Source organism: Trachypithecus francoisi, unplaced genomic scaffold (assembly GCF_009764315.1).
Source record: "Trachypithecus francoisi isolate TF-2019V2 unplaced genomic scaffold, Tfra_2.0 Lachesis_group5, whole genome shotgun sequence".
NCBI lineage: Eukaryota > Metazoa > Chordata > Mammalia > Primates > Cercopithecidae > Trachypithecus > Trachypithecus francoisi.
This window is the reverse complement of record NW_022681470.1, coordinates 135,893,765-135,908,133: the sequence shown is the minus strand read 5'-3', so window position 1 is coordinate 135,908,133 and position 14,369 is coordinate 135,893,765. Positions and strand designations below refer to the sequence as shown.

Sequence of the window (14,369 nt, the reverse complement as noted above, 5' to 3'; positions counted from 1 at the left end):
GAGGCTGTGATTCTGTGCTGACTACACACACACTCAAGCTGTCTGAGTGCTTTCATGTTTTATTTTCAAGTATAAAGGCTTCATCGCAGAAGGAGGCCAGGGTCACAGGCAGCGGGCAAGGGGTCCGGAAGCCCAGGTGTAGGTGGACGTGCAGGCCAGCGGGCTCCCAGGTGCCACGGTCAGTCCTGTGGTACCCTGTCTGTGCCTGGGACCCTCTACTGGGTGCCAAGAGGCCGAGGTAGCTGTGAGAGGAGCTGGACGTGGGGTGGAGGGGTGCGGGCTCACATGACCGCACAACACTGGCACGTCTTTTGCTTAGGGCCGCTTGCCTCTTCACCCTCGGTGGGGGCAGATGGCTCAGGTTGCCGGGCAGGCGCATAGGTGGGCACAGGGTGGGCACTGGGGTTGGCACTGGGCCCCTCCTCCTGAAGCAGTGGCTGGCATTCGGCGGGCTGCTCTGGGGCTGGGGTCTCTGCCAGAAGGGGTGTGGCATCCCCCAAGGGGCCTTGGCCCTCAGCAGTGGTTTGGGGCTTCACTCCTTCCTCCGGGGCTCCTACTGGCTTCTCCTGGGGCTGGGGTCCTTCCTCCTCTGGCCTTGTCTCCGTGTTAGCCTCAAGGGGAGGCCCTGCCTCATTCACCTCCTCTGCCTGGGATTCACTTCCTTCCCTAGACTCCTGTTGTTCTAAATTCAGAGCTCCCTCGGTCCCTTGGGTCTTCTCTGCCTCCAGTGATTCCTCACCTCCCCTTTTCTCTGCCTCCAGCGTCTCCTCCCCTCCCTTTCTCTCCGCCTCCAGCGTCTCCTCCCCACCCTTTCTCTCCACCTCCAGCGTCTCCTCCCCACCCTTTCTCTCCGCCTCCAGCGTCTCCTCCCCTCCCTTTCTCTCCGCCTCCAGCGTCTCCTCCCCACCCTTTCTCTCCGCCTCCAGTGTCTCCTCCCCTCCCTTTCTCTCCGCCTCCAGTGTCTCCTCCCCTCCCTTTCTCTCCGCCTCCAGTGTCTCCTCCCCTCCCTTTCTCTCTGCCTCCAGTGTCTCCTCCCCTCCCTTTCTCTCTGCCTCCAGTGGTTCTTCGGTTGCCTCTGGCTCTTCCTCACCTCCTTTCTTCTCTACTCCCAATGGTTCTTCTACCTCCTCCTTCTCTGCCCCTCGCTTTTCCTCACCTCCTTCCTTCTCTGCCCTCAAATGTCCCTCAACTTTTCTCTCTATGCCCAGTGGTTCCTCAATTCCTTCCCTCTCTGTTCCCAGCTTTTCTGCACCTCCACTGCTCTCCAGTTCCAACTTCTTCTCCCCTCCTTTCCTCTCTATCACAGGCGACATCTCCACTCCATCCCTCCCTGTCCCTGGCTTTTCCTCACTTCCTATTCTCATGGATTCTTCTGCTTTTCTCTTCTCTGCCTCCCAGGTCTCCTCGCCTCCTCCCGTCTCAGCCTCCTCGGCCCCCAATGGGCTTTCATCTCCTCTCTCCCTCCCTGCCATCTCAGGCCCTTCCAACCCCTCCACCAGCAGCTCCTCCCACTCTTCACTGAGGGTCACTCTCTCCACCCAAATGAAGGACCCCTCCTCTCCTCCAGAACCTCCCTGCCCGTCACCCTCAGGGCTGCCCCGGGGCACATCTTCCCCTTCTCTGGAAGCTGCTGCCTCTAATCTCTCCTGGAGCCTAGGCGAGCTGGACTGCACGACCTCAGGGACCCTGCCCACCACCCCCGTGGCCTCTGTGTCGCTGCCGCCCACCCCCTCCCATACCACCTCCACGATGCCCCTGTCCTCCTTCACCCAGGCCGGGAGCTCCAGGCTACCAGCTCCCTTCCTGTCTCCGATGGCTTCCAGCACCACTTCCTCCACCTTAGCCTCCAGCTCGGGGCCCGTGGCCCCTGTGGCACAGTCCTCTGTGACCCTCAGCCCTTCCCACACCACACTCACCACACCCCCTCCTTTGGCCTCGCCTACCCGCCCTTTGCATGGCACCGCCCTCTGATTTAGCCCCTGCTCTGGAGTGGGTATGGGGCTAGGGCAGGGGCCATTGGCTTCTGAGGAGTCCCCTGCTGCCCCGGGGACCTGCCTCGGGGCTGGCAGAAACCCCAAGACATCCTCCTTGGGCTCAGAGGGGGACTCTGGAGGCGTGCCCACTAGTCTGGCCGGCAGGGAGGCTCTCTTCTTGAGATCAGTCTGGCCTGGGGGAGTCAGAGGCGGAGAGGAGAGGACAAAAGGGAAGACAGGGTTAAGATGGAACAAAAGGACCGCCATCCACACTCCCCTTGGGTCACCCTCTCACACCCAGGCTCTGGGGTGACCTGACCCCCAGACCTAGGGGCTCCCACACTTACCTACAGAACCTGCCTCAACAATGAGCTGGGAGAGAGGACGGTGACCCTGCAGAGATGGCGGAGACAAGGTCAGGCTGGCCCTCATCCCCACCTCTGGCCTTCCTACATGCTATGCTCCCACCCCACCACCCCCAAATACCCTCAATGGCTCTCTATTACCTTCAGGATCAAACTCCACATTGCACCTCCGCCTTCCTCATCTATCTTATTGCCCTATGTTCTAGGGCCTTGCACACAGTAAGTGCTTAAACAATGTTGCATTCCCATAGCCAGTCTCCTGTATTAGGGGCCTACTTTGCCAGTTACTGGTTACCATGGACAAGAGACACTTAAGCCTTTTGTTATTGGCACTTACATTCCAATCAACATAAATACAAATTAAAATTTTTTTTGGAGATGGAGTCTTGCTGTGTCGCCCAGGCTGGAGTGCAGTGGCATAATCTTGGCTCACTGCAACCTCCTCCTCCTGGTTTCAAGTGATTTCCCTGTCTCAGCCTCCCGAGTAGATGGGACTACAGGCGCCTGCCAGCACGCCCAGCTGATTTTTGTCTTTTTGACACAGAGTCTCGCTCTGTCGCCTAGGCTGGAGTGCAGTGGGGCGATCTCTGCTCACTGCAAGCTCCGCCTCCCGGGTTCAAGTGATTCTCCTGCCTCAACCTCCCCAGTAGCTGGGACTACAGGGACACACCACCATACCCAGCTAGTTTTTGTGTTTTTAGTAGAGATGGGGTTTCACCATGTTGGCCAGGCTGGTCTCCCAATTCCTGACCTTAAGTGATCTGCCCGCCTCGGCCTCCCAAAGTGCTGGGATCACAGGTGTGAGTCACCACGCCCGGCCTGTACTGTTGTTATTCCCATTTTAGAGATGGGGACACTAAGGCTTGGGAAAGGAAACTGACTTGCCCAAGACCACAGAGCAAAGTAACAGCAGGAAGCGAATCTGAATGCAGACCTAGTGGCCAGACTGCACTTGGAGAAAGCTGCATTCCTGGTTCCATGTTCTGCTTTGAGGCCTGCTGGCCACGCCCCCCATCCCACTCCCCTGATCACCCCCTCACCTGTCTGCGCCAGCTGGGCCTGTCTGAGGGCTTGTGCTGGGCACCTGTGGAAGCACTTTGCAACAGCTGCAGCTGGGACTGGAGTCTGAAGAAGAGAGAGGGCTGCTAGGACCTGGGCCCCCAGGCTCCTTGGGCTCCAGGCTGAAGCTACCAACTCCTTGGAATGCGCCCAGGGTCTCGATCTCACCCAGCTGGGGCAGAGCTAGCAGGTCTCCACTCACGTGAACAAGCTGTCTTCCAGGTTCCGGATTCGGACCTGAGCCTGGACCTCCGGTGACTGCGGGTCCTTCGAGGTGGGGTCCTCGTATGGCTCTGGCCCTGCAGCTGCCCCATCCATTAGCCAACGTTCCCGGAGAGACTTCCTCTGGGCAGGTGAAGGGAGTCGGCGCTGGGCATACAGACTACCCAGGTCCATGTAAAGTCCCCTCCCGACCCCTGCAGGCTGGGCAGGTATCTTATCACCACCTCACAACCACTTAGATGCGACATACATCAGGCTGGGATACACCGCCACAGTGCCACCCAACGCTGTAAGTGTGCAGACATCCCTTGTCCAAACCCTTCCAAAATGAAACAGGCACTTCCAAAGTGAAATCAATGTCCCTCCCTACTGGCCCCTCCCTACCCCAAAGCTGGACGTCGGCTCCTCTCCATCTCCCCCGAATTGGGACAAACAGCATCACCATCCCAGACTTTTCCCCAAATGGAACAAATGTACCCATGACCACCCCACTTCGTCCCTCCCAGGCCGGGAAAGACGTCCCCCGCCCCGGCCAAGCTGGAACCAACGCCCCCAACTGCCTGCTCCCCCGCAAAATTGAGGCTCCTATCGTCCCCCAAACCGACTTGCACAGACATCCCCCTACTTCATTCCCCAGGCTAGGCAGGCGCCCCCGCCCGCCCCCAACCTTGAGCCTCTCCACGCGGAGTTTCTCCTCCTCCAGCTCCCGGCGCGCGGCGCGAATCTCCTCCTGCAGCCGCCGCTTCTCCTGCGCACAGAGGACCCGGAGCTGCCCGCCGGCCGGGCGAGGCCTCCACCACCTCCTATTCCCTCCCTTTCCCCTCCCTCCTCCGCGGGGTTCCCCGGAGCTCCCGAGGCAGCGAGCCCGGCGGGGGTGGCCCAGCGCGGGTCTGCGCCCAGGGCGGGGAGGGGGCTGCGGAGGCGCTGACTCAGCGGCGGGCGGAGTGGGGGGGGAGGAGGGCGGGGCGGGGGCGGGGCCGGCCGCGCCCGGGATGCTGCGGAGGCCTCGCCCGCGCCCAATGGGGGTCTGTGGATGGGGGGATGTAGGGGGTGGGGACTTGGGACAGCGATCGGGGGAGGGGCAGAGCTGGGGAGCTCCGAGATGAGAGGTTCAGAGAAATGGGGATCAAAGGAAGGGTGCGGCCGGACGCGGTGGCACACGCCTGTAATCCCAGGACTTTGGGAGGCCGAGGCGGACAGATCGCTTGAGGTCAGGAGTTCTACACTACCCTGGTCAACATAGTGAAAACCGGGCTCTACTAAAAATACAAAAATCAGTTGGGCGTGGTGGCGCGCGCCTGTAATCCCAGCTACTGGGGAGGCTGAGGCGGGAGAATCTCTTGAACCCGGGAGGCGGAGGTTGCAGTGAGCGGAGATTGTGCTACTGCACTCCAGCCTGGGAGACAGAGCGGGACTCCGTCTCAAAGAAAAAAGGAGGGGAGGGTGCTAGTGAGATGGGGGTCTGAAATGGGGATGCAGCCATGGGAGCACAGAGTAATGGAGTATAGACATGGAATCTAGAGAGATGGGGTGCAGAGTTGGGGATGCAGAGAGATGGGGTACAGAAGTGGAGTACAGTGAGATGGGGTACAGAAGTGGGGTGCAGATAGATGGGGTATAGAAGTTGAGTGCGGAGAGATAGGGTACAGAAGTGGGGTATAGAGAGATGGGATGCAGAAGTGGGGTGGAGAGAGATGGGGTGCAGAGATGGGTTGTAGAAGTGGAGTACAGAGAGATGGGGTGCAGGGAGATGGAGTTCCATAGATGTGATAAAAAGGGTGCTAGTGAGATGGGGATCCAAAATGGGGGTGCCGCCTGGGAGTCCAGAGAGATGGGGTGCAGAGATGGGGATCAAAAGGAAGATGCTAGTGAGACGGGGGTGCAGCCATGGGGGTCCAGAGATAGTGAAGTGTAGAGGTGGGGATCGGGGAGATGGGATGCAGAGATAGGGGTCAGAAATATGGGGTACAGAAGTGAAGGTATGGATAGATGGGGTATGGAAGTGGGTGCAGAAAGTTGGGGTGCAAGGAGATAAAGGAAAGAAGGATGGGGGACAGAGATAGGATCAGAGTGGTAGAGACCCAGAGATGCGAGAGTCCAGAGAGACGAGGAAGTCAGGGATGAAAGTTGCCAAGGAAGGACTCAGGATGGGGGCTCCGAGGTAGGGAGATTTGAGAGATAGTGGTCTGATACAAGGCGGTTCGAGAGATGGGGCTCAGGAATGGGGTATTTGAGAGACTAGGGTTCAGGAATGAGGCATAGACTATGCAGGCTCTGGAAGTGCCGCGGCCACAGCCCCTCATTCTGAAGGTGATAAGTGACCAGACAGGAACTGGGGGGCAGAGGGAGCTGAGAATTGGTGCAGGGAGCCCTGGGCAGCGCTGGAGCTGAGGGCGGTCTCCGCAGGGATAACGAAGAAACGAGGAGGGAGCATGGGGGAAAGTTTGGGGGTCCCCAGGGTGCGGGGAGGGCGTCACTTACAGCGATGACTTCTAGCCGCTGCCGGTAGAGGGAGCTCTCCGCCATGGGCCTGTGGGGAGAGGGCACGGGCTTTGAGGGGCTCCCAGAGGCCGTACCCGTCTTGAACGCCCCTCTCTTTGCCAAGATCCCTGAGCAGTGTGGAAACCGCCCAGAGCCCAGCAGTTTGCCTGCATTTCCCCTTTGCACATGGGAAGAGTCTGGGGCAGGGGGCAAGGGTCTTGGGAGGGGAACTGAGCAGTGACCATGACTGGTGACTTTCTCTCTTAGCCCTTCCTAAATCTGGCTTTGCCTCTCTCAGCCTCAGCTTCCTCATCTGTAAAATGGGCAGGAATAGCTTGACCACCCTGCCCTCTCCACCGCCGATCTCAGAGGACCTTTGCAAGGAACTATTCATGCAGGGAAAAGCTCAGGATACAGTGCTGCAAGAATAGTACCATTGTTTATTAATAATCATAATTTATATAATTCCGTGATGAATAATATGTATGATTAATGATAATAACCATCCCCAGTCCGACCTGCAGAAACTCTCAAATGCCACCAAGCCCCTAACAAGCTGTGTGCCTCTTTCTCTTCCCAATCCCATACCCTCTTTGGACCTCAGCTCCAACCCAGAATTTCTCAAGCGCTGGGGGTTGAGGGAGTCTGTGGCCCTCCCACTGTTGCCCTGGTAACTCCAGAGCTGCCTCCTCCACCTGCTAACCCCCCTCCCTGGGGACAAGGGTCACTGGGTCACTCTGCCTAGGACTGGACTCTGAGCTGGGAGGAGGAGGACTTGTCATTTAAGTTTTAACTCGAGATTCCCCTGTTGTTGTCTTCCTCAAAGCATCTCTGCTTTCCAGCCTCCAGAGTGGCCTCTGGACCCACTTAGGCTCCCCCTGGAAGCTGGAGGGTGACTGTCATACTACAAGATGATTAGGGGGCAGTCAGTGTCACACCAACCTTATCAACACAGACATGCATTGGGCACCCCCGACTATGTCGCTATGTTGACCATGTGTCACAGGCCAGTATCTAGAAAGCAATGTCTCTCTGCCTGTCATCTCCAACACCCGGCATGGACGGACGCTGGGCATGGATGGGCACTGATCAAGCCCTCAAACATTTATTAATTTGAACAGTCACCCTACTGGGTAAGCCTCATTGCCCGAACTCCCTCCAGCTAAGACCTCCCAGATCTTCCGCGGCCACGACGTGAAGGCATAATAGCACTTACAGTGCTTTATGTATGATATATATATATATATACTATGTATAGCATATAATGTTCTAAGTGCCCTGTGGGGTTTCCGCTAGGTTCCCACAGCCACCTCGGCCTCCCCCTCCCTGCCTCTATCATGACACAGTGGAGTCGACTCTTTGCTGAGTTGACATTCCAGCTAAGAACAAAATCAGCCAACCATTAGCCAGCCTGTAACAGGTGCCAAGTGCAATGTAATTCACTGAATCCTCCCAACGACTCTAGGAGGTAAGCTATATGAGTGTGTCCATTTTATGGATGGGAAAACTGAGGTTCTGAGAAGTGGCAGCAGTTTGACTTGTCCAAGGTCATGGAGCCAAGATCAGAACTTGAAGCTGTCACATCCAAAATACTGAGAACACAGTTGGTGAGCAGGGCGGGGGTGCAGGTTCAGGAACCCCCATCAAGGCAGCTAAGAGATCCGCCTGAGGACCCTGAATGCTGTTTGAGGCAAGGTATTGAAGTCATGCTCTTTTTTTTTTTTTTTTTTTTTTTTGAGACGGAGTCTTGCTTTGTCGCCGGGGCTGGAGTGCAGTGGCCGGATCTCAGCTCACTGCAAGCTCCGCCTCCCGGGTTTACGCCATTCTCCTGCCTCAGCCTCCCGAGTAGCTGGGACTACAGGCGCCCGCCACCTCGCCCGGCTAGTTTTTTGTATTTTTGGTAGAGACGGGGTTTCACTGTGTTAGCCAGGATGGTCTCGATCTCCTGACCTCGTGATCCACCCGTCTCGGCCTCCCAAAGTGCTGGGATTACAGGCTTGAGCCACCGCGCCCGGCCTGCTCTTTTTTTTTTGAGTCGGAGTCTCGCTCTGTCTCCCAGGCTGGAGTGCAATGGCTCAATCTCAGCTCACTGCAACCTCTGCTTCCTGGGTTCAAGCGATTCGCCTGCCTCAGCCTCCTGAGTAGCTGGGATTACAGGTGTGCGCCACCAAACCCAGCTAATTTTTGTATTTTTAGTACAGACGGGGTTTCACCATATTGGCCAGGCTGGTCTTGAACTCCTGACCTCAAGTGATCCGCCCACCTCGGCTTCCCAGAGTGCTGGGATTACAGGCGTGAGCCACCGCGCCCAGCCACGAAGTCATGCTTTGCAAGATATCCCAAAGGAAGTCCAGATTCCGTGCTTATAGGTTTGCCCCTGGGGGAGGGCTGAAGTCCCGTGGTCTCCTCTACCACCCCCAAGATGTAATCTCCCTGCCTCTTCCTTGCTGGGGGGATCGGGTTCCCATTGCTAAGCAACCAGGTTTGTAGTTGGTGAATAATGCAATGGAGGACCTAGAAGGGTGAGGAACCGAACTGGGGTCCCTAGTGTGGGGGGAAGCCCCTTTTCCAAAACTCTTTCCAAACTTCTGAAGCCCCCTCTACCCTTTTAACCTTAAAAAACTCTCACCCCTCGGCTGTGAAAAGACTTCACACACCCCATTCCATCTTGCTTATCTCTAACTAACTCTGGAAGAACAACGTAGGCGGCCCGGACTTCTGGCCACCCGCAAGAGTTGGTGGCCATTTCATGAAGGAGGTCATCTTTGCAATGTTGCCATTGTCTTTCCCAAGCTGGGAGCTTTTAACTTCAGTTGGATCTCAAGCCTTTTCTCCCACCCTGGACACTGAGGGGGTGATTCTAGAGGCAAAACGTGGAACCCAGTGACCCTGACTTTCCCCACTGCCCGCACCACAGCAGTAGCCCCACCCCCTGGCTGGACTTTGGGTTCTCAGCCCTGGCAGCGGAAAATCCCCTAAGAGGAAGGGGCAGGGGGAGCCCATATCTCTCTCCCACCCCATGACTCTTTAGGGAAGGGTGACATTGACGAGCCTATGGGGTTGGCTGGCCACCCCCTCCACTCCTCAGGTCCCCTTAGGAGAGGCCACTGGAGAGCTTAGCTCCCATACAAGGCCAGCATCCCCTATGAGCCCCTCCCAAGGCCCTGCCCACCAGCTCCCCTGACCCCACAGACACTTACATGGGTGTGGCCAGAGACCACACCTGGCTCTGCAGGGCCATCTCTGCCCAGAAGTTCACTTTCTGGTCTCCGAGTTCTGGACCCACCACTCGCTTGCCTGAAGGTGCCCCGGAGGCTGTGACTCGGCTGCCTGGAGTCGGTGGGGGGGGCTGCGGGCGGGCACCGGGAGAGCTGGTCCAGCGGGTTTGGGCCAGGGAGGCGGGAGGCACACCAGAGAGGGGGGCTGGGGGCTGGAGGGCAGTTCTGGGGAGGTACTATCAGCTGTCCTGATAAATTATTCACCAGTCTCTGGCCTCTTTGTTGCACTCAGCTGCCTCCCGGAAAACACGCTTTCGCACACGCGTGGTCAGGCGGGGGGGTGAGAGTACTGAGTCGGTGACTCCCCCTGCCACCAGAGAATGGCATTTCTACTTGGCACCCCAATCATCTTGAGTCTGACTGCCGGCCAAGACGCACCCACACGAGAGCACCATTGCATAGCACACAGGCTGGAGACTGTTTTATTTATTTATTTTTTTGTTTTTTTTTTTTTTGTTTTTGTTTTTTTGAGACGGAGTCTCGCTCTGTCGCCCGGGCTGGAGTGCAGTGGCCGGATCTCAGCTCACTGCAAGCTCCGCCTCCCGGGTTTACGCCATTCTCCTGCCTCAGCCTCCCGAGTAGCTGGGACTACAGGCGCCCGCCACCTTGCCCGGCTAGTTTTTTTTGTATTTTTTAGTAGAGACGGGGTTTCACCGTGTTAGCCAGGATGGTCTCGATCTCCTGACCTCGTGATCCGCCCGTCTCGGCCTCCCAAAGTGCTGGGATTACAGGCTTGAGCCACCGCGCCCGGCCGACTGTTTTATTTTTTTAGAAATGGGGGTCTCGCTCTGTTGCCCAGGCTGAAATGCAGTAGTGTGATCATAGCTCACTGCAGTTTCAGACACCGGGGCTCAAGCAATCCTCCCACCTTGGCTTCTTAAAGTGCTGGGATTATAGGCATGAACCACCACACCTGGCGGAGAATATTTTTTAAAATTACTTTTTGAGGCCAGACGCGGTGGTGCATGTGTGTAATCCCAGCACTTTGGGAGGCCCAGGTCGGTGGATCACCTGAGGGTGGAGTTCAAGACTGGTCTGACCAACATGATGAAACCCCGTCTCTGCTAAATACAAAAACAAAAAAAAAACCAACAAAAATAAACTTAGCCGGGCATGGTGGTGCATGCCTGTAATCTCAGCTACTTGGGAGGCTGAGGCAGGAGAATCACTTGAACCCGGGAGGCAGAGGTTGCAGTGAGCTGAGATCGCACCATTGCACTCCAGCCTGGGCAACAAGAGCAAAACTCTGTCTCCAAAAAAAAAAAAAATTCCTTTTTGAGCAGGGCACGGTGGCTCACGCCTGTAATCCCAGCACTTTGGGAGATCGAGGTGGGTGGATCACGAGGTCAGGAGTTTGAGACCAGCCTGACCAACATGGTGAAAACCCGCCTCTGCTAAATATTCAAAATTAGCCAGGTGTGGTGGCACACCTGTAGTCCTAGCTACTCGGGAGGCTGAGGCAGGAGAATCGCTTGTACCCAGGAGGCGGGGCTTGCAGTGAGCTGAGATCGCACCACTGCACTCCAGCCTGGGTGACAGAGTGAGACTCCGTCTCAAAAAAAAAAAACCAAAAACACACACACACACAAATAGAAAGAAATATAAAAGCAATTAGTGCCGGCTATGGTGGCTCATGCCTATAATCCCAGCACTTTGGGAATCCGAGCAGGGCACATCACCTGAGGTCAGGAGTTCAAGACCAGCCTAGCCAACGTTGTGAAACCCCCGTGTCTACTAAAAATACCAAAAATTAGCCGGCCATGCACCTGTAATTCCAGTTACTCAGGAGGCTGAGACAGGAGAATCACTTGAACCTGGGAGGCAGAGGTTGCAGTGAGTTGAGATGGTGTCACTGCACTCCAGCCTGGGCAACAGACAAGACCCCATCTTGAAAAATAATAATAATAATAAAAAGAAGGCTGGGGCCAGCTGCAGTGACTCACGCCTGTAATCCCAGTACTTTGGGAGGCCGAGGCAGGCAGATCACGAGGTCAGGAGATTGAGACCATCCTGGCTAACATGGTGAAATCCCGTCTCTACTAAAAAATACAACAACAACAAAAAAAAAAATTACCTGGGCGTGGTGGCGGGCGCCTTTAGTCCCACCTACTCGGGAGGCTGAGGCAGGAGAATGGCGTGAACCCAGGAGGCAGAGCTTGCAGTGAGCCGAGATTGCGCCACTGCACTTCAGCCTGAGTGACAGAGCGAGACTCCGTCTCAAAAAAAAAAAAAGGGCGGCTGGGTGTGGTGGCTCATGCCTGTAATCCCAGCACTTTGGGAGGCCGAGGTGGGTGGATCATGAGGTCAGGAGTTCAAGACCAGCCTGGCCAACATGGTGAAACCCCGTCTCCACTAAATATAGAAAAATAAGCGGGCCGTGGTGGTGCGCACCAGTAATCCCAGCTACTCCGGAGGCTGAGGCAGAAGAATTGCTTCAATCCTGGAGGGAGAGTTGCAGTGAGCCAAGATTGCGCCACTGTACTCCAGCCTGGGTGGCAGAGTGAGACTCTTTGTCAAAAATAAATAAACAAATAAATAAATAAAAGAATAAAATAAAAATAAAAGCAATTGGTGGCAACTGCAATTGAGGTGAGTTATTGAGAATACCTGGGATGGGGCTAAAAGAGAGTGCTGCTATAGGCTGGGTTATGAGAGACCACTGCCCTGAAGAAGTGACATTTGAGGTGAGAACTGAATGGAGGAACCAGCCACTTGACTGTCATTTCAAGCAGAGAAAACCACAGTGCAAAGGCCCTGAGGTGCGAATGCAGTTGGGGGAGGGGTTAAGGGAAGTACGAAGCTGAAATGAAGTCACACAAGGGGACAGTGTGTGAAGATGTGACCCGAGAAGTGGGCAAGGCCTGCTGGGGCAAGGTAGAGAATTCATATTTTTATTCTAAATTTGGTGAAAGCCTTTGTTTTATTTTTATTATTATTATTGTTTTAGAGATGGTGTCTCACTATGTCATCCAGGCTGTTCTTGAACTCCTAGGCTCAAGCGATCCTCCTGCCTCAGCCTCCAGGGTAGCTAGGATTAGAGCAAGCCTCTGTGCGTGGCTTGATGGAAACCTTAGAGAGGGAGGAGGTGGCTGGAACAAGGATGGAGAGAAGTGAATGAATCCAAAATCTGTTTGGAGGCTGAGTCAAGAAGTTTGCTGATAAATTGGAGGGTGGCTAAAGGAAAGAAATTAAGGCCGACTCCTGGGGTATTTTTTGGCATGAATAACTGAATGGGTGAAACTGACACACACGGTGAGGAGGAGTAAGGTTGGAAGAACCAAGAATGTGGTTTCGGAAGTGTTCAGTCTGAAATGTCTATTAGACTGGAGACTGCTAGATATGAGTCTAAAGCCTAGGGGAGCAGTCAGAGTTAGAGATATAAATTTGGAAGACATCAGCATAAAGATTATATATATATATATACACATATATATATGTATATACTAGAGGTGGAGTCTCACCATGTTGCCCAGATTGGTCTCAAACTCCTGGCCTCAAGTGATCCTCCTGCCACAGCATCCCAAAGCACTGGGATTATGGGCGTGAGCCATCAAAACCAGCATAGTTTTTTTTTTTTTTTTTTTTTTTTTTTTGAGACTGAGTCTCACTCTGTCACCCAGTCTGTAGTGCAGTGGCGCGATCTTGGCTCACTGCAACCTCTACCTCGTAGGTTCAAGGGATTCTCCTGCCTCAGCTTCCTGAGCAACAGGCCCACGCCATCACACCCAGCAAATTTTTTTTGTATTTTTAGTAGAGATGGGGCTCCACCATGTTGGCCAGGCTGGTCTCGAACTCCTGACCTCAAGTGATCCACTACCTCAGCCTTCCAAAGTGCTGGGATTACAGGCATGAGCCACTGTGCACAGCTCAGCTTAGATGTTTAAAACATGAGATTGAAATTTGTCAGAGCCTGAATCCTGGCAGGAAAGACTGTGCACTTGAGGCTGGGCGTGGTGGCTCACACCTGTAATCCCAGCACTTTGGGAGGCCGAGGCGAGTAATCACGAGGTTAGGAGTTCAAGACCAGCCTGGCCAAGATGGTGAAACCCTGTCTCTACTAAAAATACAAAAAATTAGCTGGGTGTGATGGTGGGTGCCTGTAATCCCAGCTACTTGGGAGGCTGAGGCAGATAATTGCCTGAACCCGGGAGGCAGAGGTTGCAGTGAGCCGAGATCGTGCCATTGAACTCCAGGGGCAACAGAGGGAGACTCTTCAAAAAAAAAAAAAAAGATTGTGCACTTGAACGCAGTGATTGATGAGAACTTAATAAAGACTCAGTTTATACAGGTGGAGGGGAAACCATCAAGGCACAGTACCAACACCCTGGATGAGCAACACCTGGGAGCTGTGATGCCTCTTTGCCCTGGAGAGAGCTATGTAGAGCTGCTGCCTATAGCAGAGGGACCAATGGGGCTTGGAGGGAGGGGACATGGGGCAAACTTTTTTTTTTTTTTTTTTTTTGAGACAGAGTCTCACTCTGTTGCCCAGGCTGGAGTGCAATGGTGCGATCTCGGCTCACTACAACCTCCATCTCCCAGGTTCAAGCAATTCTCCTGCCTCAGTCTCCCAAGTAGCTCCCAAGTAGGCGGGGCCTATAGGCGCCCGCCACCATGCCTGGCTAATTTTTAGTATTTTTAGTAGAAATGGGTTTTCGCCATGTTGGCCAGGCTGGTCTTGGACTCCTGACCTCAGGTGATCCACTTGCCTCAGCCTCTCAAAGCGCTGGGATTTACAGGCATGAACCACCATCCCTGGCCAACTTTTTTTTTGGGAGAGAGGGAGTCTCGCTCTGTCGCCCAAGCTGGAGTGCAGTGGCTGGATCTCAGCTCACTGCAAGCTCCGCCTCCTGGGTTTAGGCCATTCTCCTGCCTCAGTCTCCCGAGTAGCTGGGACTACAGGCACCCGTCACCTCGCCTGGCTCGTTTTTTGTATTTTTTAGTAGAGACGGGGTTTCACCGTGTTAGCCGGGATGGTCTCGATCTCCTGACCT

At 54.9% G+C, this 14,369-nt stretch overlaps 1 protein-coding gene across 1 annotated transcript; it reads right to left on the bottom strand.

Moving 5' to 3' along the window:
• Positions 1 to 43: 43 nt before the first annotated feature.
• PALM3 (paralemmin 3) lies at positions 44 to 9,517 on the bottom strand. The gene is made up of 8 exons (XM_033195884.1): positions 9,301 to 9,517; positions 6,101 to 6,149; positions 4,287 to 4,367; positions 3,600 to 3,742; positions 3,379 to 3,463; positions 2,321 to 2,366; positions 1,053 to 2,167; positions 44 to 788 (listed from the first exon to the last, which is right to left on the bottom strand). Exons 1-8 carry the CDS (start codon positions 9,339 to 9,341, stop codon positions 282 to 284), a joined length of 2,067 nt encoding a protein of 688 aa, XP_033051775.1. The 5' UTR covers positions 9,342 to 9,517; the 3' UTR covers positions 44 to 281.
• Between the last annotated feature and the right edge of the window lie 4,852 nt (positions 9,518 to 14,369).